Source organism: Lissotriton helveticus, chromosome 11 (genome assembly GCF_964261635.1).
Source record: "Lissotriton helveticus chromosome 11, aLisHel1.1, whole genome shotgun sequence".
In the NCBI taxonomy this organism is placed as follows: Eukaryota; Metazoa; Chordata; class Amphibia; order Caudata; family Salamandridae; genus Lissotriton; species Lissotriton helveticus.
The window spans coordinates 1,053,679,720-1,053,705,115 of NC_136072.1; the positions used below are offsets into that span (position 1 = coordinate 1,053,679,720).

At 47.5% G+C, this 25,396-nt stretch overlaps 1 protein-coding gene across 2 annotated transcripts in view; it reads left to right on the plus strand.

Annotated features, from left to right (window-relative positions):
- Positions 1-20,496, plus strand: part of LRRC43 (leucine rich repeat containing 43) — a 265,731-nt gene extending 245,235 nt beyond the window's left edge. For both annotated transcript variants that reach the window (XM_078667557.1, XM_078667556.1), the window contains exon 12: positions 19,871-20,496. In XM_078667557.1, coding sequence (XP_078523683.1) covers positions 19,871-20,010 — 140 coding nt within the window. In that variant the 3' untranslated portion in view covers positions 20,011-20,496. The remainder of the gene's footprint in view (positions 1-19,870) is intronic.
- Positions 20,497-25,396: the final 4,900 nt, after the last annotated feature.

Below are 25,396 nucleotides of genomic sequence, written 5' to 3' on the forward strand. Positions count from 1 at the left end.
CTCCAGAGGAGCCGGATGATCCACCTCCAATAAGCGGTCCGGGCTGAACCAACTACTGAACAATGGGGAGAAGATAGGCATGACGGGTTACAATGGGGACAAAAGTCTGCACTACCTATCCTTTCACTGCTTACAAAGACTAGACAGAATATCTCTATTCCACGTTATTTGTAAGCAGAGAATACCTCCAAAGAACCAATATCGAACAATTAATGTCCGTTCAATCAAACAATCAGTGGCGAGAAAGAAATAGGCACGACGGGTTACAACGGGGGCAAAGGCCTGCGTTACCTATTCTTCACTATCTGCAAAGGAGGACAGAATACTTTTATCCTTCCCCGTTTGCAGACAGAGAATTCTCGAGAAAACAATCCTCGAACAAACAACGTTCGGGCAAACAATCAATCAGTGGGGGAGAAAGATAGGCACGACGGATTACAACGGGGGCAAAAGCCTGCGTTACCTACCCTTCACTACCTGCAAAGGAAGAGAGAATACTTTCTATTCCTCTCCGTTTGCAGACAGAGAATCTCCAAGAGAACCAACAATTCGGAGAGTAATACTAGTATTTTCCAATCAATCAATCAAATATTTCACAGTTTGTCGTGTTACACGACCTTACCCGGACCGCATGGACAGTTTCCTGTCTTCCGATTCCAGCGCCCGATCGTCCTCTATCTTCTGTCGTGGCACTCCTGATGGTTCCCATTGAGGACCGTAGATCACTCGAGAGAGGTCTGCTCGGAACCAGTGAAGTTCGGATGATCGGCTGCCAGACGAGGGTCTATCGGGCAGGTGCACTTCCCGATCGTTGCAGTCGTTCACTCCGTCGTCAGGACCTCTCCCACTGGATCCACGTGTCGCTGATGGGCCCCACGTTTGGGACGCCAATTGAGGAAAAAGGGTGTCAGGCAGATCAGGTCGATTACCCCTTTTCAAGGTTTGCCCGGCGTTAGCCGCCTCTCACCCAACTCACGGTTACCAAATAAAGAGGCAGGCGCTGGAGACGGGAAGGCAGGAAACAGGAGTTTATTCCGACGGAGCAGAACACGTCAAATCAGACAACAGAGTATCTTCTCGAGGTGCTCTAACCGCATCTCTGAGGCCTGGCCTCTTATACACAGGTTTATGGCTTTATTACATTTATGACATCCGTGGTATTGCTTTGAAGTTCACAAAGGCATCTTTGGAATCCACGGTTCAGGCCCGTTCTCACACATATCTACAGTAGAGGTCCCCACCCAAATCTCAGCATGATGGCTATCGCGCAGCTGGACATTCCGCTGGGAACAGGAATGTGGGCGATCGGTCGGATCTAGGGGTGTGAAGGCATTTATTAATCCCCGCTCCTTTGATGTGGGGCGAGGTCCTACTGTAGGGGGCAATAAACTGCATCTGTTGAGCTAGTTGATGGCCTGGGGTCAGGCCGGACAATCGGGCAGGGAGGAAGAGGTTATCAAAAGGGCCTGTTCTATGAATGAGATGAAAGAGTGAGGGGGGTTCAGCACGGGATGTGGCTCGGAGACAGGGTCGCGCTGGAGGTGCGTTTATGACCCAAGCGGGAGAGACCGGGGGCTGTCGGGGATGCTTGCGAGGCTGGGGAGTGAGGGAGAGAGAGAGACGCTGGCTATCGGGAGTGGGCAGAGAGGCCATGGCAATCAAAATGGTTGCTGCTTACGCGCACGTATGGATCTGAAAAAGGACAAGATGGCGCCGATAATGTTTACGCCACAATCCAGATTTCAACATATATATATATATATATATATATATACATAACATCAAATACTATGGCATCAAACATATACAGAAAAAAACACGAGGAGGAAATATGGAACTGGAGCTATGCCGTGAGGAATCAAAGAAGATTCTATTATTGGGGACAGAGACCCCCAATGGTTTAAATATGGATGCCGAACTGTATATTCACGTTTAATCATTTGATGAACTGAGTCACAGGAGCTTCATGATCCTTTTATAATCTGAATCATACACCCCTGGGGCTAATAAGCCCTCTATGTTGTCAAAATGATTAAATTACCACACTATGATGGGTTACTAGAACTTCCTATATATACCTATCCATTGGGTTGAAATTGTCTCATAGTGTGCACTCTAGGTGATTTTTTATACCTCTGTTTATATATATATATATATATATATATATTACCTACTGGCGATAGCCAGTAGGTATATATAGTTAGGATTGTTTTCCATAGGGAAATCGCAACATTCTATTGGGAATAACTTTGGCGCTGGTTTTGCATATCTTGACGAAGCCCTCTGGCGAAACGCGTCGTATGCTGTGAAGTTCCCCAATAAAATTCATGTGGAACTACCCCCTGCGTGTGCTGCTTTCCATACAAACAGATTGTTTGTGGATGTTTGGAGCTGTGATATATATATATATATATATATATATATATATATTTTTTTTTTTTTTTACACTGACGAAGGCGGTAACGCCGAAACGCGTTTGTAAGCTAACCTTATTTGCAGATAATTAACTTTAATAAATCACTTGGCTAACCCACGATATACTGGCTCTGAGTGCTCTCAATTGTGGTTAATCCCGAGGATTGGGGGATTCCGGTGTTCGCAATATATATATATATATATATATATATATATATATATATATATATATATATATATATATATATATATATATATATATATATATATATATATATAAATATATATTTGTATAACTGTGCATTATGTACCACAATGTAATGCCCGTCACACATTGTCACTGCTGTATCTTACCAAAAGCGAATAAACAAAGTTTAAAAAAATCCTTTCTATAATCTTCTATCATTGTGGGTAATAACACATGTATCTTAGTATATCCTGATGATACATATATGAATTGTATCGTTGGACACATTTATGGACATAGTGGTACATAAATGAGATATTTGCTCTAACCTATTTAATCCTGACTTCTTATACTCATGTTCTTAGATTGCTAGCACTTGCACTATTAAAATTGAGTGATGAGATGCACTTTAGCAACTTTTTTACACAATTGTTTAGTGTTTTAGTATTTATTCTGGTCCATATATCTTATCGGTATTTTTTACTTGCATTTGTCATCTGCATTTTTAGAACGTCACCTTCTAATTAATTAGATCTATTGATCAACCTTGTAAAGATATACAGCATATTACACTTTATGATCTTAGTACTGTATAAGAAGATCTGCTTTACATGCTAATCCAATCAATTAAATCAACTGTTTTTTTACTTTTAATTGTTTACATCATATAGCACGTTATGACCCTAGTACTGTATATGTTGATGTCTTCTATATGCTAGTCTAATCGATTGCATAGCACTTTAATAGAAGATGGAGAACTGTCAATACACACATCTGTAGTCAGGGATAGCATTAAGGCTGACTCTTCCATCGATTCTTCTCCCTTTCCACAAGGGACTCATCGCCCCAAGTTCAAAAATTGAACTAGAGTGTTTATATACTTAACAAAATGCACTTTATGCACTAGTTAGCACCTTTTTTGCTTAAAGATCTTATGCTTAAACATGACTATGTACGCTCTGATGGCATAAACATAAGCTTCTTACCTCCATGGTATGTGCGTGGATGGAAACAGTACTGGTTACTGATAAACAGATTTAAGTTCGCACTTGTCTATATAATCATCAGATCTAACTATATAGCTAATCATACACTGTGTAGTCCCTGTTCATATTTCCTATTTTCTTGGATATTGTAACTGTTCCCCATCTTACCTTCTAACATTATGGAACAAAATACTAAATCTCCACCAGCCCTTTATATATTCCCTTCCGGTAAGTAGGGGATGTATCAATTGAATACTTTATTTTAACTAGTTTCCAAATACATCAATACATCAATACATTAGCTTGTTGAGATCACAATATTGCTCTATAATTTACATCTATTTACATCTATTTTAGTGAGTAATGGCGTCAATAATTCCATATTGGTTACTTATGTAATATTGTTTTTTAATCAGATGCCTGCTGAATTTCTGGGCACTTTCTTCTTACGAATGTACAAGAAGTTCTGTACTTCCTTGTTAAGGCCCTGATGTTACTCTGTGGCAACCACCTTGTATTTTGCATTCTATATTTCTACAGTGTTATTTTTAATTTGACAGGCTTCTAAGTCATTTAGGGTATTTCCTTCTATACATGTATAAAAAGTTCTGCATTCTTGTTTAGACCCCGATGTTCCTCTGTGCCTATTAAAATTATCAATCTTGATTCTGCTTTGCTTAATTTTAGTTCTTTATTGCCTCCACTCTGTAGTTTTTACAATTTGATGGATTCTGAAATATCTCAAATCTGCTGTGTTCCCTGCCTGTTTCTACCAAAAATGTTTGACAATCGGATACCTAAAATCTGAGATGCTGCAGAATTCTTAGATTCACTTTGTGGTGCTTCCCACATATTGTTCCTGGCAGGTGCATTGTATTACATATATTTCATGGTCTGTTTCACAAGTTATATGTTCTTTGATTGCTCTCTCTTTCCATTACATAATTTGAAAGTAGTTCATTCCATGTTATCCTACTACTCGATGTTGACTTCAACATTTTGTTTGTAATTATTTAAGGACAGTTGAGAACTTCACAATGCCTTAGATACTCTAGGCAGTTTTTATCAGCATTGACAGCCAGTAGGACTGGCAGCAATCTGCAAAAACAACTTGCTGGTTTCCACTCGCACACCATCCCGCTTCCTTGGCTGAACTTCTCCCTTAACCTCTCCATTTTTCAAGTGTCTACTGGTCCACTGTCTCCTTCTCTCATCAGCCATTTTGTGTCTTTGTTTGCACAAATGGTGACACCGATTTGCCTTAGCTCTAACAATTCCCTTGTTTTAGGCAGTTTTAACATATGACAGTGACCCACCCAATCGTGATGCGCTCAACCTCCTTGACTCCTGCTCCTCTGTATAAGCCCTTCGATTAGTGGTTTGAATTACCAATTCCCCAGGACACACCCTTACTCTCATTATTTCTAATATGAGTTGCATGGTTATTTATTTATTATTATTTAGTGTATTTTGATATAGCGCACAGATACCCCAACGGGGTGTCCCGGCGCTCCTGTGTGATCTTATGCTGGCTAAGGTGTTATTTGGAAAAGTAGTGGTCAACAGAACAGGTGAGTTTTTAGGGCTTTCCGGAAGGGTTGTTCTTCCTGGATCAACCGGATGGTATTTGGTAACTTGTTCCAGAGAGCAGAGGTAAATACTTGGAAAGTTTTTCCGCCTGAGCGAGTTTTCCTAAATCTGGGAATGGTGAGGACATTTTTTGAGGAAGACCGAAGAGTCCTAGTGTTGTTATAAGGAATGAGACAGGAGGAAAGATAGGCAGAGCCCTTGCCTCGCAGTGCACGGTGAGCCAGTACCAGTGCCTTGAATACTGCCCTTTTCTGTATCGGGAGCCAATGAAGTCTACGACGGTGGGGCAAGATGTGCTCACGTAGGGGAATACCACCAACCAGTCGCACTGCAGCATTCTGGACTGTCTGGAGACGATGACAGAGACCCGCAGACAGACCAGTATATAAGCCATTGGCGTAGTCCAGGTGCGAAGTAATCAACGCCTGGACTATAATCTTCCTGGTATTATTGGGCAAGAAATTGATAAACTTTTTCACCATTCTGATCTTGGCGAAGCATGCTGCAGAGACAGTTTGAACTTGATGATGTAGTGTGAGGTTGGAGTCCCATCTAACCCCTATGTTTTTCACCGAGTCTTTGGGCAGAGGTGGTGCACTCAAATCAAGAGGCCACCAGATGTTGGGGTCTAGTGGGGACGGCTGGTGAAAGAAAAGTACCACAGTTTTTCCCGCATTTAGCCTTAGAAAATTGTTGTCCATCCACTGGGTGATTGTGCGAAGGCAGTTTTTATGGGGATCAAAGGATGTGTGGGTAATGCTGTTGAATGAAAACAAAAGTTGAATATCATCGGCGTAGGAGGTGGCCTTTATTCTAGTTTGGGCGATGATGTCGAAGAGGGGTGAAAAATAAACATTAAATAAGAGGGGACTCAGTGAGGAGCCTTGGGGGACTCCCCACCGAAGAGGACGGCTATCTGAGGTGAATGGGGGGATGAACACTGCCTGCGTACGGTTAGACAAAAAAGATGCAATCCATTTTAAGGCCGTACCCTGGATACCTTTAGATTGTAGGCGGTCTAGGAGGAGGGGGTGGGAGATGGTGTCGAATGCTGCTGACAAGTCAAGCAGCACCAACACCGCTCTTGATCCCTCGTCCATCCTTCAACGTACTGTATCTGCCATCTCAATTAGTGCTGACTCAGTGCTATACCCTGGTCTAAAGCTGTGCTGAGAGTCATGGTAGGCACCTGAAGTTTCTAAAAACCCGCTAGTTGTTGCTGAGCGAGTCTTTCGAGCACCTTAGCGGGGGCTGGTAAAAGAGAGATTGGCCTATAGTTGGAAGGTTCACTCGGGTCAGCGTTGGCTTTCTTAATTATGGGGACTAATCGCGCGTGCTTCCAGGAGTCTGGAAATACTCCCGTATGTAGCGAGTCGTTCCAAATCCCGTTCAGTGTATGATTGAGAATGGGTGCTAGGGACTTGTATTGCTTGGCAGGCCAAGGATCGAGAGGAGAACCGGATTTACTTTTATGGAGTTCTTTGAGAGATTGGTCCAAAGTGATCTCTTTAAAGTTGGAAAACGTACAGTCAGGTCCAGTGATGATAATATTAGTGGTACTTTTGTCAGAGTAGGTGTTACTGGGAAAGGAATCGTATATGGTGGCTATTTTGTTCTAAAAAAAATCAGAGAGGCTATTGCAAAGAATCTGGGACACCAAAGGGGGACGTTTTAAAGCCAAGGGATCGGTGAAGGATATGACTGTGTCAAATATTTCCCTGGAAGAGCCTTGAGAACGATTGATTTTTTCTTCTAGGAGGGTTCTTTTATGTTCAATGATCTTTTTCCTATATTCTTTTAAGGCAGATTTGTAGAGGGATTTACGGTTAGGTGAGTAGGTTATTCTCCAACGTCTCTCAAGGCGTTTACATTCTGATTTAAGATTTCGGAGATCGTTGGAGTACCACGGGGCCGATGGAGCAGAACGGTAGGTTTTGATGGGCCTGATAGGGGCAAGGAGGTCAATTGCAGATAAAATCAAGCCGTTAAAGTTGGTCAGACGAGTGTCTAGGTCAGGAGTCGTGTCTAGGGGATCAATGGATTTGAGATGGGCAGCAAGGCTGTCAGGGGAGATCTTACTCCAATTTCTGCCCTGTAGTTTGGCCGGGCAAATATGACGATCTTGACGATGCCATGGGAACGAAAAAGGGACGAGGAGGTGGTCCGACCAGATCACCGGGTGGGGGACGCTTATGGCCAGACCATCCAAGTTGGTACAGATCAAATCAAGGGTGCGGCCCGCCTTGTGAGTAGGGCAACTGATGAGTTGATTTAGCCCTCCATCTGACAAGGTAGACAGAAAGTTAAGGGAGGTGGAGTCCGAGGGATTATCAACATGAAGATTAAAATCCCCAAGAAGAGTGAAATTAGCATATCGCGATGTAGCTTGCAGAACATAATCTAGGAATGCGGGGAGATGAGATGTTTTAGAGTTAGGGGGACGATAAACCAGAAGGCCAGTAAAAGTAAAATTGGCCGCTATTTTGATACAAAAAGGAAGTGCTTCGATACGTTCCAATTGGTTGTAAGGAAAAGAGGATAGAGTCCAATGAGATCTGTATATTATGGCAACTCCGCCTCCGGGGTGAGAGCCCTGTCTTTTAGCACAGAATATACTATAGCCGGGGGGAATGGCTAAGTGTATCGCGGGATTAGTATCATCTCCTAACCAAGTCTTGGTTAGAAATAAAAGATCCCACTTATCCTCTTCCAAAGTCTGGGCGATATCGAGGGTATGTTTTACTAGGGAACGGCAATTGATCATACCAGATTTTATTCGTGCCAAGTAGGGAGTTGCCTGCGGGAAGAGGCAGTTAAACTTTGGATCGTCAGGTTCTCCTGAGAGACATTTTAGGAAAGGTAGATGGGGGCTAACATCCTTGGGTGTAATAGGAGGTAATATACAGTGTTTGGGCTTCAAGGTCTTGAGCTTGGCACTATCATAGGAGATGGAATATAGGGAATTACTGGATGTAACAGTACCTGCGGCTGCGGCCACGTCCTGGTCGCGGACGGGCGCAGACGGGCAGGACTCTGGCATGACTCCGGCGCAGGTCCGGCGCGTCCGCTGATAGCCTTCCTTTTTTATACTGGCCAATCGAGTGCCTGCGAAGGCTACCCCAATCAAAGATGGCCGCGGAAGTAATTCCGGCCGCCCAAGACAGCGCTAACTCAGCGTCAAAATCGGCTGAGGTGGGTAAGAGTCTTGGGGACGGAAGAAACGTTTTTTAAGTCGAGCGAGCAGCGAGGGGGGCAATGGGAGGATATAACCACCGCTTTTTAATCAGGCGGGGAAGATCACATTAAGTGCAAAATACAGTGTTTAGGCTTCGTATTCAAGCGAAAAACGAGTGAAGTTAAAAAGCTGGATGATCGGGAGGAGGAGCCAAGCTCGCTACCGAGATGCCCGCTTAGGGGGTCGGCTCCGCCGGTCTCTCCCACCGCAACATCCTGGCATTGATCCTGTTCCCCTGTCCTACCCCGTGTTTGTGAAGGGAAGCGGAACCCGTCGGCGTTTAGACCGGGGCCTTGCGTAGTCCGCGATCCGCCCTGCAGTTCAGCAACAGCGGGCTGGGAGACGCAGAAGATCCGGCCCGTCCTGATCGGTGGGAAAACGACCTCTAAGTGACTTGGGGCGCCGGATGGCACGGGCGAGATAGCGAGGCCAGGGGGAAATGGCCCCGGCCCTGAAATAAAATGCAAAAGGCGGCGGAGTGGTTCCTGAGGGGACTTGGCGCCGGTGAGTCGGACTCGGCCGGGAGGACGCAGGGTATAAGTCCCCAAACGCAGTAAGGCTTGACATTGGTGATGCGACGCCTGGTTGAGGATTGAAAGTGTACTGGGTCATTCACCCTGGTGTGAGGAGAGCTCTCTGGCGAAGGGGAGGCTGGCTTGTTATCCCAGGGAGGTTCCCAGAAGCCAGGAGCGGCACAGACAAGCCGTCACATACGAGTGGGCTCCTTAAGGTTGGAAATCCCGTTGGCACAGCAGAGTTGTGGTGCGCTGTACCCGATTGAGTGGGAACCCCTGGAGGGCGCCCCCCATGCGAAACAGTCCGTAAATACAAGGCTGATGATTGCAGGGGTGCCTCGGACACAGTGGGAGTGACACCAGGCACCCTCGGTGTATACGGACATCACATCAGGGTACTTGAGATCGGGTGAGCTGTGGATCGTGTGGATGACCAGTAGACAGAGTAAGTCAAGTGGTCGAGTTGGGCCTGAATGAGGGCAGCGATCCTAGAGCAAATATTGGTTGTAATTGTGATCGCCGGATTTGCGTGTTCTGTCGCCCCGGAGAAGCCGGCATCCGGGGTGCGCATCGAGCTCTGTCTCTTCGTGAGAGGAGATGGGGCGACCTGAAGATACGCCATCGCTGCCAGCCGTCATGGCCGCCATTGAGGCGCTCCATTCACAGTTTACCGCTGTGCTCCGGACACTGATCGTGCATGTGGACGGTATCCTGGGACCGGTCACTGACTTTCCGTTAAGTTCTCATCTATCGGTGATGCCAGCGGTGCAGCGTACGCCCGAGATCGAGGTCCCCGGGCGTAATCCGGATTTATTGTGCTTTGTTGACCCCCCATCCCCCATTCACAGCCAGCGAGCCCGTGATTATCGCTAGCGTTCCTTGCTTGATCCTGTTGCCACCTCATACAGATATGGACAGTCTTCTGTGCTGTTACAAGTTCCTCAGTGACTGTTGGAAAGACTCGACATTCCTGGACACTTTCCTTCGCTTGTTCTGTGGACAGCGTGAACCTTTTTCCGTTTGCCGATCCTGCACCACTGACCTGAACTTTACCGATCGCCTTGCCTTTCAATTGAGATGGTGGTTCGAGTGGACAAGACTTTCATGACATTTCGTACTGGCCAGGGTTGAACTTGCGGGCTTGGGTTCGATAAAACAGCTTGACTCAATGCCGGGATTGTACCTACAACGTGACGGGAGTTGGGTGGTGCTTTGTTACGCTTCCCCGATTGGTTTGTAAATTTGCTATATGTGGGTTTGACTATATTTCGGGGTGATTGTTTCTGGCGGGGGGTATGGGAGACCGGGGGTGTATTTGCTCTTTACGATCTCTCCTCCTCCATCTTTTCCCTTCCTTGGGGTTAGTTTAGTGGGCGACAGGCACGCTGCTAGTGGGGTTAGGTCGTAGCCATCCGCAGGGGTGCAGGGTGGGGGGTTGAGTTTTTTTATTTATTTTTCCTTTATTTTGTTCTATGACCTTTCTGTTTCCCTTTTCCCTTCTTCACAAGAGATGTGGCATATTCTCCTGATCTTTTATTCCTTATAGCCGGGTGTCGGGTGTTCGAATTTTATGTTCTGTATGCTGGATGGGTGGGACCGATGATGTTTGCTCAAGGCTATCTGTACCGTTTTGTTTTATCTCAGCTCTAACCTGTAAGTGATGTCTCTCAGATGCCTATAACTGTTGTATATTCTCTCAATTGATCCACCTGTTCGGTATTATGATGTGTTCCATCAAACGATGCCCGATATGTCTATTTCTACTCTTGTGTTATAATAATAAAAATATATTAAAAAAAAAAAGCTGGATGATCAGCTGGTGGTAACGTGCAAAGTAACATAAATCAGAACACAAAATACAGCTACCTCCCGGCTCACGCCTCAGGAGGGGGTATCAAACACAACAGGAACCTTGGAACCTTTGATTCCTTCCTGGGCTGATCATTACACAATCCCTTTTTTATTTTAATTAGGCTTCCTGATCCTTTTAGATCTGTGCACACAAAGCTGTTTCTATGGAAGGGAGAGAAGGACATGGAATTACTGAGGCTAAAATTAACCCTATTGATAATACTTCGATAAAGCATATTGGTGCTAATGACAGTTCTTTTCAGATTGGCATACAAATGCTCTGGATATATTTGCTCCTACGAAACAAATCTTTACATTGAGATCTGCCTGATCACCTACTTGGTTCCGGTGTGAATTTGCCAATACAAAAAACCACTACAAGACTTTGGAACATCGCTGGCTTCTGTCCTATGAACTCATCCTGAAATATCAATTGAAGGACGTAACATACACCCAAAAAATCTCATGTAAACCACTAGTACTACCTTTTTACCAGAATTGCATTTCTCCGCCATCCAGTCAAACCTCAGACGTTTTTAGTATCGTGAGCAGCTTATCCAATCTTTCATGCTGGCTCTAACACTATTCATCTGTCAAACAAACTACACTTGAATCTAACCTATTTTTTTTAAAGCATGATATTCTTAAAACGTTACACTATAGCCGCTCCTGCCTCCTCCATTGTACCCTCTGTTAGCTCTTCGTCCACCAGCCTTTTGTAGATTTCCCTCTGGTTACTAAAGTGGATATTACGACGAAAATCTGTGCTATTAAAGCCAGATATCCCCTCTGTCCCTGTCCCATGGCAATTGTCAAAGGTGTTGCTGACACTATTATGCGAGGTTTAACCTCACTGTACAAATAGTCTCTCAGCATGTCAGGTTTCACATTCCTGGAAAAAGACTATAGTTGCTACACTTTTGAAAACAGCAGTAACATACCTGTCATTAGGTCTAACTTGTAGCATATTTTGCTCCTCTCTGTTCTTCCAAGTGTAAAGAAAGCATCATTAATATCCAGCTCATGGGACAGTGTTTGTGCGAATTAATTTACACTTGTGATTGCCGTGAATTGGCTGAATTGTTTACATGTTTTTAAAATCAATAAAAATGTGCTTATCAAAAAAATATCCAGCTCATTTTCATTAATTGAAGAACATTATATTTTTGATCATGCACAAGCATGCTTTAGGCCACAGCATAGCACCAAGACTGTTCTCTTGTTGGAAGTAAACGACCTACACCTCAACGTATGCAATACATATCAGACTCTAAACCTCTACCCTTGGCGTCTCTCAGATTCCTATACTGAATTCGACCCTACGCAACAAGTATGTTGTCCTTCTTGCAAATAGTATTTATTTCTCTAGTATGGCTAGGGTGACAGTAATCTTAAGCAAGATTATTCTATAGACTGGATCTCTGCGTTCGTGGGCTGGATGGTTACTAACTGCATGCACCTGTATTTGGACTGCATTTAATAATACCTCGTGTACACCTGTGTTTTTCCCTCTTCCTGTACCTTCCAAATCTTTACAGAACTTAAGTGTGATTTTTGACTCTAAACTCTCCTTCAAGGATCACACACACAATGTCACTCGCACATCTTTTTAAAGTTTTACACTGAAGGCTTTCAGTACTGTAGCCTCATTCTACAAGGCAGTCAGGTAGTGAATTATACTTTTTAAGATAGTCTACTGCAGTTGTCTGCTTCTTCGTCTCCCTGAACGTTTGCTGCAGCACCTTCACCTCATATGACCTATCCTTAGGACACCCCAGCGCCGCACGGCCACCAGCTGTCGCGTGTGCCCCCCGCCTGCCACTGCTCTCAGCCTCGCTGAAGCCTTCCTCCCTTCTGGCCACGCCCCCCGCCGCCGCTCGCTGCTCTCCCGCTTTTGTTTGCTATTGTGCTGTATTGTTTAAGGGTATTGTAATTGTATTCATATCCTTTATTTGCCTTTTTCTTGTGTTGTTGCCCCCCCTGTGCAGTTTCCCCCGCGCCCACCCGCCCCGCTCCCCGCTTCCCGCCGCCGGGAGTGTGGACACGCCCCCTTCCTTCTGTGCCCTCCCCGCTCCCGCCTCCCAGCTGCTCCTCCCTCCCTGCACTTGGCCATAAATGGCGACCGTGCAGCACAGGTGAGTGTGACCTATCCTTAGGACACCCCCGCGCCGCACGGCCACCAGCTGTCGCGTGTGCCCCCCGCCTGCCACTGCTCTCAGCCTCGCTAAAGCCTTCCTCCCTTCTGGCCACGCCCCCCGCCGCCGCTCGCTGCTCTCCCGCTTTTGTTTGCTATTGTGCTGTATTGTGCTGTATTGTTTAAGGGTATTGTAATTGTATTCATATCCTTTATTTGCCTTTTTCTTGTGTTGTTGCCCCCCCTGTGCAGTTTCCCCCGCGCCCACCCGCCCCGCTTCCCGCCGCCGGGAGTGTGGACACACCCCCTTCCTTCTGTGCCCTCCCCGCTCCCGCCTCCCAGCTGCTCCTCCCTCCCTGCACTTGGCCATAAATGGCGACCGTGCGGCACAGGTGAGTGTGACCTATCCTTAGGACACCCCCGCGCCGCACGGCCACCAGCTGTCGCGTGTGCCCCCCGCCTGCCACTGCTCTCAGCCTCGCTGAAGCCTTCCTCCCTTCTGGCCACGCCTCCCGCCGCCGCTCGCTGCTCTCCCGCTTTTGTTTGCTATTGTGCTGTATTGTGCTGTATTGTTTAAGGGTATTGTAATTGTATTCATATCCTTTATTTGCCTTTTTCTTGTGTTGTTGCCCCCCCTGTGCAGTTTCCCCCGCGCCCACCCGCCCTGCTCCCCGCTTCCCGCCGCCGGGAGTGTGGACACGCCCCCTTCCTTCTGTGCCCTCCCCGCTCCCGCCTCCCAGCTGCTCCTCCCTCCCTGCACTTGGCCATAAATGGCGACCGTGCGGCACAGGTGAGTGTGACCTATCCTTAGGACACCCCCGCGCCGCACGGCCACCAGCTGTCGCGTGTGCCCCCCGCCTGCCACTGCTCTCAGCCTCGCTGAAGCCTTCCTCCCTTCTGGCCACGCCCCCCGCCGCCGCTCACTGCTCTCCCGCTTTTGTTTGCTATTGTGCTGTACTGTTTAAGGGTATTGTAATTGTATTCATATCCTTTATTTGCCTTTTTCTTGTGTTGTTGCCCCCCCTGTGCAGTTTCCCCCGCGCCCACCCGCCCCGCTCCCCGCTTCCCGCCGCCGGGAGTGTGGACACGCCCCCTTCCTTCTGTGCCCTCCTCGCTCCCGCCTCCCAGCTGCTCCTCCCTCCCTGCACTTCGCCATAAATGGCGACCGTGCGCACGCGCAGCGTTGACGCGCAGCGGGCGCGCCGATTGTGCGCCGAAGGCGCCCCAAAGGTAAGCCCGTCTGCGCCCGTCCGCGCCTGGACCGCGCCCAGTGCCAGGACCCCTGGCTCCCGCCGACACCAGCCCACCCGCCGGACCTACAACGCCACCGACCTCTACGCACTCAACGCCGGTCGAATCCCGGGCTGCTATCGAGCCACCCCGAGACACACCCACGGACCCTTCAGCTGCCACTCCTGCAAGTTCACCTGCACCCGGACCTGCACTACACCAGCACCGACCAAGCCAAGCACCATCAGCAACCACCTCACGTGCATCCTGCTCAACACCCGCTCCATCCACAGACACGCCGTCGAGCTCTGGAACCTGCTCGACACCACAGCCCCAGACGTCGCCTTCCTCACGGAAACCTGGATGAACGCCTCCTCAGCACCCGACATCGCCATCGCCATCCCGGACGGCTACAAGATCATCCGGAGGGACCGCGTCAATCAGACAGGAGGAGGCATCGCCATCATCCACAGGAACACCATCCGCGTCACGACCAACACCGACGACACCCTCGCTCCCGCCGAACACCTGCACTTCCAGATTCACATCAACCCCAAGACCACCCTCAGAGTCACCCTCATCTACAGACCCCCGGGACCACGCACACAATTCAGCGAAGACATCGCCGACTTCATCAGCCCGCACGCCCTCCTCTCCGCTGACTACATCCTCCTCGGGGACCTCAACTTCCACCTGGAGAACAACAACGACCGCAACACCACCACCCTGCTGGACAACCTCGCCAACCTTGGTCTCAAGCAGCTGGTGACCACCCCACCCACTACGCCGGTCACACACTCGACCCCGTGTTCTCATCCAGCAAGGACGTCACCTTCAGCCACGCCACCGGACTCCACTGGACGGACCACAGCTGCGTCCACTTCAGCTTCAAAAGGACCACGACCCACCACCACCAGCAACAGGTTGCACGCAGAAGCTGGAACAAGATCACAGCCGACCAGCTCGCGAGGTCCCTGAGCATGAACCCCCCCACCAGCGCAACGAACCCAAGCCAGGCGGCCACCAACCTCGCGAAGTGGATCAGCAACTGCGCAGACGACCTCGCCCCTCTGAAGACCCCGCCTAGCAGACCCGGCATCAAGAAAGCCCCATGGTTCACAGACGAACTCAAGAGCTCCAAGAAGAACTGCCGAGCCCTCGAGAAAGCCTGGTGCAGAGACCCAACACCGAACAACATGACTGCCCTCAAGCTCGCCACCCGTAAACACCACCAACTGATCCACGCCACCAAGAAAACTGCATTCAAGGAACGACTGGACAACAACGCCCACAACAGTAAGGAACTCTTCAACATCGTTAAAGAGCTCTCCAACCCCAACGCCAGAAACAACTACATCACCCCTTCACAAGACCTCTGCAACTCCCTCGCCTCCTACTTCCACAACAAGATCGCGGACATACACAACAGCTTCAGCACGCAACCGACGCACGTCACGACCGAACCACCGCCCCCCACCACCACCCTCCGCGCCTGGACCCCAATCAGCACCGAAGACACCGTCCGCTCGATGAACTCCATCCACTCCGGATCTCCGACCGACCCCTGCCCTCACCACGTCTTCAACAAGGCCGACGCTGTCATCGCACCCTACCTGCGGGACATCATCAACACCTCCTTCGACACCGCTACCTTCCCGGAGAGCTGGAAGCACGCCGAACTCAGCGCTCTACTAAAGACGCCATCAGCCGACCCCCACCGACCTCAAGAACTACCGCCCCCATCTCGCTGCTCCCGTTTCCTGCAAAAGTCATCGAGAAGACCGCCAACAAGCAGCTGGCCGCCTTCCTCGAGGCGAACGGATCGCTCGACCTCTCGCAGTCTGGCTTCCGGGCCAACCACAGCACCGAGACCACCCTGATCGCAGCCACCGATGACATCCGAGCCCTGCTCGACAACGGAGAAACAGCGGCCCTCATCCTCCTAGACCTCTCCGCGGCCTTCGACACTGTCTGCCACCGCACCCTAGAGCAGCGCCTCAGCAACGTCGGAATCCAGGAGAAGGCACTGGAATGGATCATCTCGTTCCTCGCCGGAAGGACACAGAGAGTCCGCCTCCTCCCGTTCAGATCAGAAGCCACCGAAGTCATCTGCGGCGTTCCTCAAGGCTCCTCGCTCAGCCCAACCCTCTTCTACGTCTACATGAGCCCCCTTGCAGCCATCGCACGCCAACACAACCTCAACATAATCTCCTACGCCGACGACACCCAGCTGATCCTCTCCCTCACCAACGACCCCGCCACCGCTAGAGCCAACCTACACGAAGGGATGACAGACGTAGCCAAGTGGATGATGAACAGCCGCCTGAAACTGAACTCGGACAAGACGGAAGTCCTCATCCTGGGATCCTCACCCTCCGCCTGGGACGACTCCTGGTGGCCCCCCGTCCTGGGCAGCGCACCCAAACCAACAGACCACGCACGCAACCTGGGCTTCATCCTGGACTCCTCCCTCTCCATGACCAGACAAGTCAACGCCGTCTCCTCGTCGTGCTTCAACATCCTGCGCATGCTACGGAAGATCTTCAGGTGGATCCCCCCGAGACCAGGAAGACGGTCACCCAGGCCCTCGTCACCAGCCGTCTGGACTACGGCAACGCCCTCTACGCCGGAACCACTGCCAAACTCCAGAAGAGACTCCAGCGGATTCAGAACGCCTCAGCACGACTCATCCTGGACATCCCCCGTCGCAGCCACATCTCCGGACACCTGAGAGATCTGCACTGCCTCCCGGTCAACAAGAGAATCACCTTCCGTCTCCTCACCCACGCACACAAAGCCCTACACAACCAAGGCCCAGGATACCTCAACAGCTGCCTCAACTTCTACGCTCCCACACGCCAGCTTCGTTCGACCGGCCACGCCCTCGCTGCCATCCCCCGCATCCGAAGAGTCACCACAGGAGGAAGGTCCTTCTCCTACCTGGCCGCCAAGACTTGAAACTCCCTCCCGACCCACCTCCGCCTGACCCAGGACCACCTTGCCTTCAGGAAGCAGCTCAAGACCTGGCTGCTCGAGCAGTAGCGGACCCCCCCCCCCCCCCCCCTAGCGCCTTGAGACCCTCCGGGTGAGTAGTGCGCTATATAAATGCTTTGATTGATTGATTGATTGATACAAAGCCTTGCAACTAGATTTCTCAATAGATGTATCCCATATCTCCACCCATCCCGCGTTCATTCTTTGGCAGATGGGCTGGCTTTTTAAAATGTATTTTTAGAGTTTTATATAGTGCCAACTAGACCCAAGACATCGGGAATCAGAGCGCTTTACATGAGCACCAGTTTCGTTACAGATGGAAACAAGCTTCAAGGCATGCCTTTACTGCAGGGCCATATAGAACCCTGGACCTACTTTTAATCAAATGCATGGATCCGGTACACCTTCCTGTCTGAGGCCAGTGTCATTCCACACTCCTGTAGGTACTTTTTTTCTTCTACTTTTGAGCATGTGCTCTCTCAGAGTGCACACCTGCAGTCCGTCTCCCACCCCTCCTTCATGTTGCTTGTTCCCCATTCGCCATCCTCCACTGTGACCTTGTGTTGCTGCGCCCTCCCTCCCCCGCACTTCCCTCCTGTGGCTTACACTCCTCGCGCTTGGTTTAAGAAAAAAACATTATGATGCGGTCAACGCTGGCTGCGGCATAGCACTTTTTTCCCTTTACTGTAAGCCATGTAGCACAGAAGCCCCCACTGCTGCACAGCATGGCTTAAAGTAAAGGAAAAAAAGTGCTATGAAGAATTCAACGCTGGCCACGTCTAAGTGCTTTTTTATTTCTTTGTAGCCATGTTGCAGAGCTGCCAGCATTGCTGTGCAACATGGCATAAAGTAAAGGTAAAAAAGCACTAAGAAAAGCAGACAGAAGTGCCAGTGCAATGCTGCCAAGCTTTTAATAGAAAAGTGGCAGGGTTGAAACCTGCACTAAATCGTATGTAGATGCTACTATGATCAATTCAAAAGTGCTCAAAGGATAAGAAAACGTCACTGATTGTTTCCAAGATTGAGACAAAACACATCCAAGGCGATGCTGTAGCCAGCCTTATTTTCAATCTTGTAATACATCCAAGAACGATACTACAGCCAGTCAACATGTGTTTGTCTGTGATCAGTATCCCCCTGACTTCCTCATAGCAGGTCAAATACATCACGCCGCTACTCATGAGGAGCACTCTCACTGAGCAATGCGAAGATATGGAATTTATTTATACAGTCTAATTAAATACTGGATAGGTTATGCGGGCCAGCAGCTACAGATACTAAGGAGACAAAGATATATTTGGTCCCATTCATATATGCTGAATTGCAATTTACATGACGTATTTGACTTGCCCTGAGGAAGTCAGGGGGATACTTACCACAGACGAAACACATGGTTGGCTGGCTATAGTATCATTCTTGGTGTATTACAAGATTGAAAATAAGGCTGGCTACAGTATTGCCTTGGATGTGTTGCAAGATTGAAATAAAATGGAGACGATATCTACTACAGCATACTTGTGGACATTTATAAATTGGACATTTGCTTAGGATAATCATCTTCAGTGCTGTCCAGTGTCACCTGTGACTCACTCTTCCAGACGTGGAATATACCCACAGCACTTCAAATGCTAGTTCTTTAGGATCTACTTGTGATTGGAAAGGTGAGGTTATATTTTCTCAGATTGCAAGTTGATGTTGGCTATAACAGCAGCACTGGTTATACCGTTATGGGCATAACACATGAAATGGGGGCTACCCAGTGCACTTACAATGTCGGGCCCACGTGAAACTGTCCTGCAGACTATTGGTGCATTTACAGATGTTCGCTCAGTATCAACCTTCGGAACTAAAAACAGCTATTGTTCTGGGAACAAAACAGCAGTTCATGCCTTGCTTTCCAGCATGCAACTTCTTACATACAAATGTCATCATAAATAATAAAAAGCTTTGCTGCTGTGCAACATGTCTTAAAAAACATTACAAGGCCGATAGATCTCACATAGGCGAAACCCAGTGGCTTTGCCAATGCTCGTTAGATCCTCTCGCCTTGCAACGCTTCCCTCAATAGGTAATAATAATACATTCTCGTTAAAAAAATAATAATACCCTATTCACTTTGCAAGTGTTAATGTAGCATGATCTATGTTTAAGATGCAGATTGTTCCTCAGCATTCCGTACTGCTGACATCCATGATCAACAATGGGAGGAGCAGTGGGGGCAAGGTGGTGCTTCTTTGTGAGCAGAGGTGTGAGACTAAGGTGTAGAGGTAGATGGTCCGCAGGGCCCGAATGAGGAAACAAAAGTAATCCTGGCAAAAATGCTCAAACCAACCCCACTCCCTTTGTCTCCTTGCGTAATTTCTCTGTTTCCATTCATCCATTCTCTCTCTCTTCTTCTTTCTCATTGCTTTCCCTCTGAATCCCCCTCCCTTTCTTTCTCTTGAAGCCTCCTGTGCCTGCTGTCATTAACCTCTGAAGCTGGGGCGAGTGACAGAGGTACCAGGAGCAGCCCTGTGCTTTAAAAGCTGTCCTCCGTGGTCTCCACCCCACCGGGGAAATGCCTGGTGGAGTAAAAGGCCTGGCCGGCCTTGATGGTCAGGAGAGATGTGCCTTAGTTGGTTCAGAGAAGAGGCATGTTGCTATATGTGTGTGTGAGACATTAGGGTCCTTGTCCTGTGCTCTAATTGGCAGAATACGGAAGTGGTCAGTGTTGTTTTTTTTTTGTTATTTCAGGAAAGGGTAAAGGCAAAAAGACTATAGATGAGACTGAAGACCCTCCACCACCTGTGCCGCTCACCGTGGAGGTCCAGGTGCAGCTTCTCCAGTGGATGTCCTTCTCCGATGCGCTGAAGGAGGAAGCGAGTCCAACCTAAACGGACATGAGTACCCATCCTTTAAGATGACAGATCTCAGTCGGCTCAGTGTTCCTGGAACAGTTCCTCAAAAAGAAACCTGCACTTTGGTCATGTAAATGCCCTTCTGCCTTCTACATGTGTAGTGTCTGGCACTCCGCGTAAATATAGTAAAAACAGATATTGTGCACAGCCCAAGACAAGTCCCCTCTTTATTGTACATCTTGACAAATGAACAGGCATCGACGTTTCATTTTTTTTAAAATTGCAAACATTCTTATCACGTGGTATCAATGTGAACATTTCCTCACATGAATAACTTTAAAATTCCATATAAATGTAATTGCCAAAAAATATTACCTTTGCCCAGGCATGATGATAAAATATTAAGCATAAGCACAGTTTCTTGGAGATGCTTAAAAACATTAGGAACTGTAACGAAAAACAGATTTTCCGAAGGTGGAAGGCTGCTTTACTGTAAAATTAAATGAAAAAATGTTTTATTCATCTGCACATTTCGTTTCATGCTTAATTCTAGAGAGGTCAGGAGGAGGGGTTATCACACACACATTGTACTGAGCTAGTAAACATTTTGTTTGCTTTATTTTATTATTTATTTTGTAACTATAAAATCGGCCTGTGTTGTACAGTGATTTTCCAAGATGGCGGTGACTGAAGTGTGTAGGGCGTACCTAGAGTCAATCATGCGACAAGCATCTGCCAGTTCCACAGCTGCCTTTGAGAGGCACCGCGTCTCAGTAAATCTACTTGCCTGTAAAGGTCTCTAGCACAGTCGCAGTAGGCTTGCAGAGGCGCCTGACAGGTGACTGATTCTGTCCAACCCTACTGGCTTTACATAGACACTTAGGGGCAGATTTACAATAACTGGCGCATCCCTGCATATCAGCAGGGATTCGCCAGTTACTGTGCGCCATGCCTCCGCAAGCATGGATGCGCCGCATTTACAATGCGGCGCACCATGGGTCATAAATGGCACATATGCGTCACGCATCTGTGCCGTAAAGGCGGCGCATTGCTGGAGTTGCATCACAAGCGCGAAGCAGCTCCAGCAAGGCTTGGGGGTGCCCTATCTTCTTAATGCTGCGCCAATCCTTACACCTGCTTCAAGCAGGCGCAGGGTTTTGACGCAGCATCGGCCTAAAAGTGACTGAGTGAAATCTTGTAGATTTCACTCAGCCAATTTTAGGAGGCGTTCCTGCACCGGAACGCCCCCCCCTGCGCAGGAACGCCTTCATGTGGCTCAGGGCTTTACAACGGACGCCATGTTGTAAGTGCCCTGCACCATGGCGCAGGATTTGCGCCGCCGCTGCGTCACAAAAGTGATACAACAGCGGCGTAAATGAGGCGCAAGGGGCTTGTAAATCTGCCCCTTAACCATGAAAAGGTTTCCCTACTGGGCAATGGTCTCCTTCCTGTAATCATTCACACACAACAATTCAGCTCAGTTGCTTTTTTGTCAGAGTTTTCATTTAGGTTTGTTAAGGCAGTCTGGTAGAAAACAGTCATGGCTGCTGCCAATGTACAGTGGTGGGGCGGTAAGGCAGCAGCGGCCAGGAGGGCAAGGGGGTGTGGTAGGGCAGGGAGGGGGGGTTCATAATTTTTAAAAAACTTACCTGATGCCAGCCAGGAACCTGGCACCTACAGGTTCTTCTGCTCCTATCAGTCCCTCAGACACAATTCATGGACTCCCAGTCCAATCCAGATGCTGCTCTCATGTGATGAGAGCAGTGTGGGGATTGGCCTGAGCAGGCAGGTTTGCTGCTCACTCAGGCACAGGGTGTCTGTGCCATTTCTCCACCCAGCTTCTGTGTTGGAGAACCCTGAAGGTGAAGTGGGAGTGCCTTCCCTTTTAGTAATAAATCATAGTCGCATCGTTTATATGCAGCTTTCACTTTTTATTTGAAGGTAAGTAATTTGATGTGTGAAACAGGATCTGAAAACAACCAAAACGTGTTTCACCCACTCTGGCTGATATCCCTGGGGCTTTATCAAAGCTTTGAGACAAAGAAAGTAAATCCCTTCACATCTTCAATGAAGTTGTGGTTTCAATTCTATATACATCTATGTACGTGGGTTAAATCACTCTCCAGCATTATCTTCGGGGTTTGAGAAACATAAATGTGCATATCTGTTTGGCCGGTCAAACTGACATGCGCATTTATAAGTGCTCACCACTTCTCCCAGTCCCTGCCCTGTCAACAGAAGATTGCCTGGCCCTGCCCTGCCCTATACTCTGCAGTATCGGCTGAAAAATAAAAGATAATAACATTGTATATTTTATCATTTTATTTTTCATTCTGCGCTATGTGGGGTGACGCTTCTCCACCATTACGTAGGAGCCGCCGCTGGCTGAAGGTGTGATCAGTAAAAGAGTTCAGACACCGCAAACACAAAACAAGATTAACCATTTCTTAATAACAGTGCAGCATGGAGTTAAGCTAAATTTTGGCTTTTCTGTTTGGCATATGATTTTAACATGTTCCTGGTTCATACAATCCAACACAAATGACCTAGCTTAGTGACTGGTGGCATCCGAATATCAGTTATTACTTTGCCGACTTGTACATCAGTGCTAAGTACTCAAGAGTACCCTAAAATCAGGGATTCTTACATCAGGAGAGCCTTCACTTTGCAGGTATGTTTTTATTATTTCTAGCCGTCTGTCTATATTTCTATCTATCTTTACATCAGTTATCTATTTAAATCTATCTATATAGCTATAAACTTCTAAACAAATATTGTAATTCTTTTATTTTTTTTTAAACCATATTTTTATTGACATTTATTCTTCAGATGAATGAGCATAGATATAGCACAACATGTCATTCAGTGAACAATAAAACCAGGGGAAAAAAACGTATCAATGGCAGACAGCAGTGAACATTCATAGAAATCGCAAAGGCGAGATTGCTTTTCCCAGTGAGAAAACACTTGTCGTGCTCGTCATTAAACATTACAAATGTCGAATTTCAACAGCGTGGTAAACCAACAGTTTAATCAGGGTATTGTTTTTTTTTCATTCCGTGTGTTACTCTACCTCCCGCTCCAAATGAGACTTGTATAACAGTAGTGACATGCATGGGTTAAAAACTCAGGGGCTTATTTACGAGAGTCTTGCGCTGCCGGAGAGTCACTTTTTCTGACGCTCCGGCAGCGCAAACCTCTTGACCATATATATGAGGCCATCAAAGCCACTCTGTGTGACTTTGCATGGCCTCATAGATATGGAGTATGGCAAGGCAGCGAAAGTCGCTGCGTTGCCTTACTATGTGCCAGGGAGGTGTTTCATGGGCGTTGCGATGGGTTTTCCCATGCAATAGCTATGGATTTTGACACTGCCCCACATTTATGTAATCACATAAACCTGGGGCAGCACCAAAACCTTACGCATCCCCAGAGCAGGTGTAACACCAATAAATATTTTATTTCTCTTCTTTTTTTTTCCTCTTTCCATGTGTACTGCATTCTGCAGCACACAGAAAAAGGAAAACGCTTCTCAAGATTGTTTTTGTGCAGGAAGATACAAGCAACGCAGAAACCCTTGCACCTTAATTCAAGGGTGCTTGCGTTTGGCACTAGGCAGCAAATTGTGCACCAGCGCAGGGGAAAGGACAGGAATGCACCGTATTTCATAAATACAATTCATTCCTGCCCTTTCACATTGGTGTAGGGCAGCGCAGCAAGAAACGTGGTGCTGCCTACACCAATTCCCCATAAATGAGGCCCTCATTGGGCTTATTTATGAGAACCCTGTGCCACTTTTGCACTACCTAAAGTGCTACATGCGTGACGCAGGGCTGTCATAAAGATTTAGAAACCACACGTGTGGCTTTGAATGCCCTCATAAATCATGAGTAAGGTGACGCAGTGCAAATCACTGCGTCGCCTTACTCTGTGCCAAGGAGGTGTTGCAGTGAGTTTTCCCACGCAACACCCATGGAATTTGACGCCCGCCAGATTTACAAAGTGATGTAAACCTGGGGAAGCGGCAAATTTGAGCTCCTCCCGAGGTGCGCAGTATTTTTATTTCTCCTCGTTTTTTTCCTCTTTGCATGTGTGCTATTATCTGAAGCACACATAGAAAGAGGGGAACACCTTGTAGGATTGTTTTTGTGCAGGAAGGTGCCCCTTCCTGCAAAAAATCAACCCTGCATGCTGCAGAGGCTCATGGTGCAAGGGTGCCTTCATTGGTGTTAGGCAGGCAGAAAGGACAGGAATGCACATATTGCTTAAATACGGTGCATCTCTGTCCTTTCACTTTGGCATATGGCAGCACAGCAAGGTGCCTTGATGTGCTGCCCTATGACAAAATGCCATAAATGAGGCCCTCCGTTTGTATGGTCACTCAGCACGTTCTAACCCCTCTTGACTAATTATTCTCTGGACAAGTGCCCTGTGGAACATCAGATTCATGATTAAATATTCACTGGAAATCCACTTCTGGCTCAGCTCGTGGGAGGTACCTGACATTATCTTCTAGGGGATACATTTCAATAGTCATAAGCACTGAATATTCCCACCCATGTGCAGGAATGTTTATTGCTTATGACTTTGATGAGGATACCCCTGGAAGAGAACTAGGATTACAGGTAAGTAACTTAACTTTCTATGCTTCTCACCCTTCCTTTCCAATTCAGGAACATGTTGAGCCACCTCCAGCTGCTACCTGACATACGTCTTGAGGGGCTTCCATATGTTTTTGAATGCATTCATTTGGCAGCCATTGGCTGATGACTTCTCCATAGAGTAAATTTAATGTAAAGTACATTTACGGAGCACACTGTTGCCTGTGGAAGCGTACTGGCGCTAATGTGTACCCGGAAGTGGACTGTCATATAAGTCGCAAAAGCCTATTTCAATTTTAAATTAAGATTGTGAGTGAGAGTCGCGTTTTCAGCACCTTTCGAAACGGGAGGAGTTGCAGTTTGGAGCCCAGAGTGCGAGGATGCCAGTTCCAAACTTGCAGCCTTGACAGAAAAAGCTCAATCTCAGAATTTGGGTTTTGGACATTAGTATTGCTGGAGCTGAGAATTCGCATTGGACTGTAATGATGAAACCTATTTTGTAAATAAGTGGGGCCTAGTTTGTGTAAAACTGTATAAGAAACAGGCACAAACAATCATTTAGCAAAAGGCTGCCAATGCAAAGATTTTAATGTATCAGAGTCCACGTCTTCGCCCATCACATGCTCAGCGGGGTGGAGCCGTCTGTTTACAAAACTGAGATAAAGTTAATCACCCTTCTAGAAAAATATAAGAAATTATAAGAGATAAGTATGCCTTTGAATGTATGTAGAGGCTATATTCTGTCTTCCCCTGGGTGTCCTAATAATAGGTTAGCCCCGGCAGAAAATCAGGATTATAGACCCCTGTCCCTAGAGGCGTCC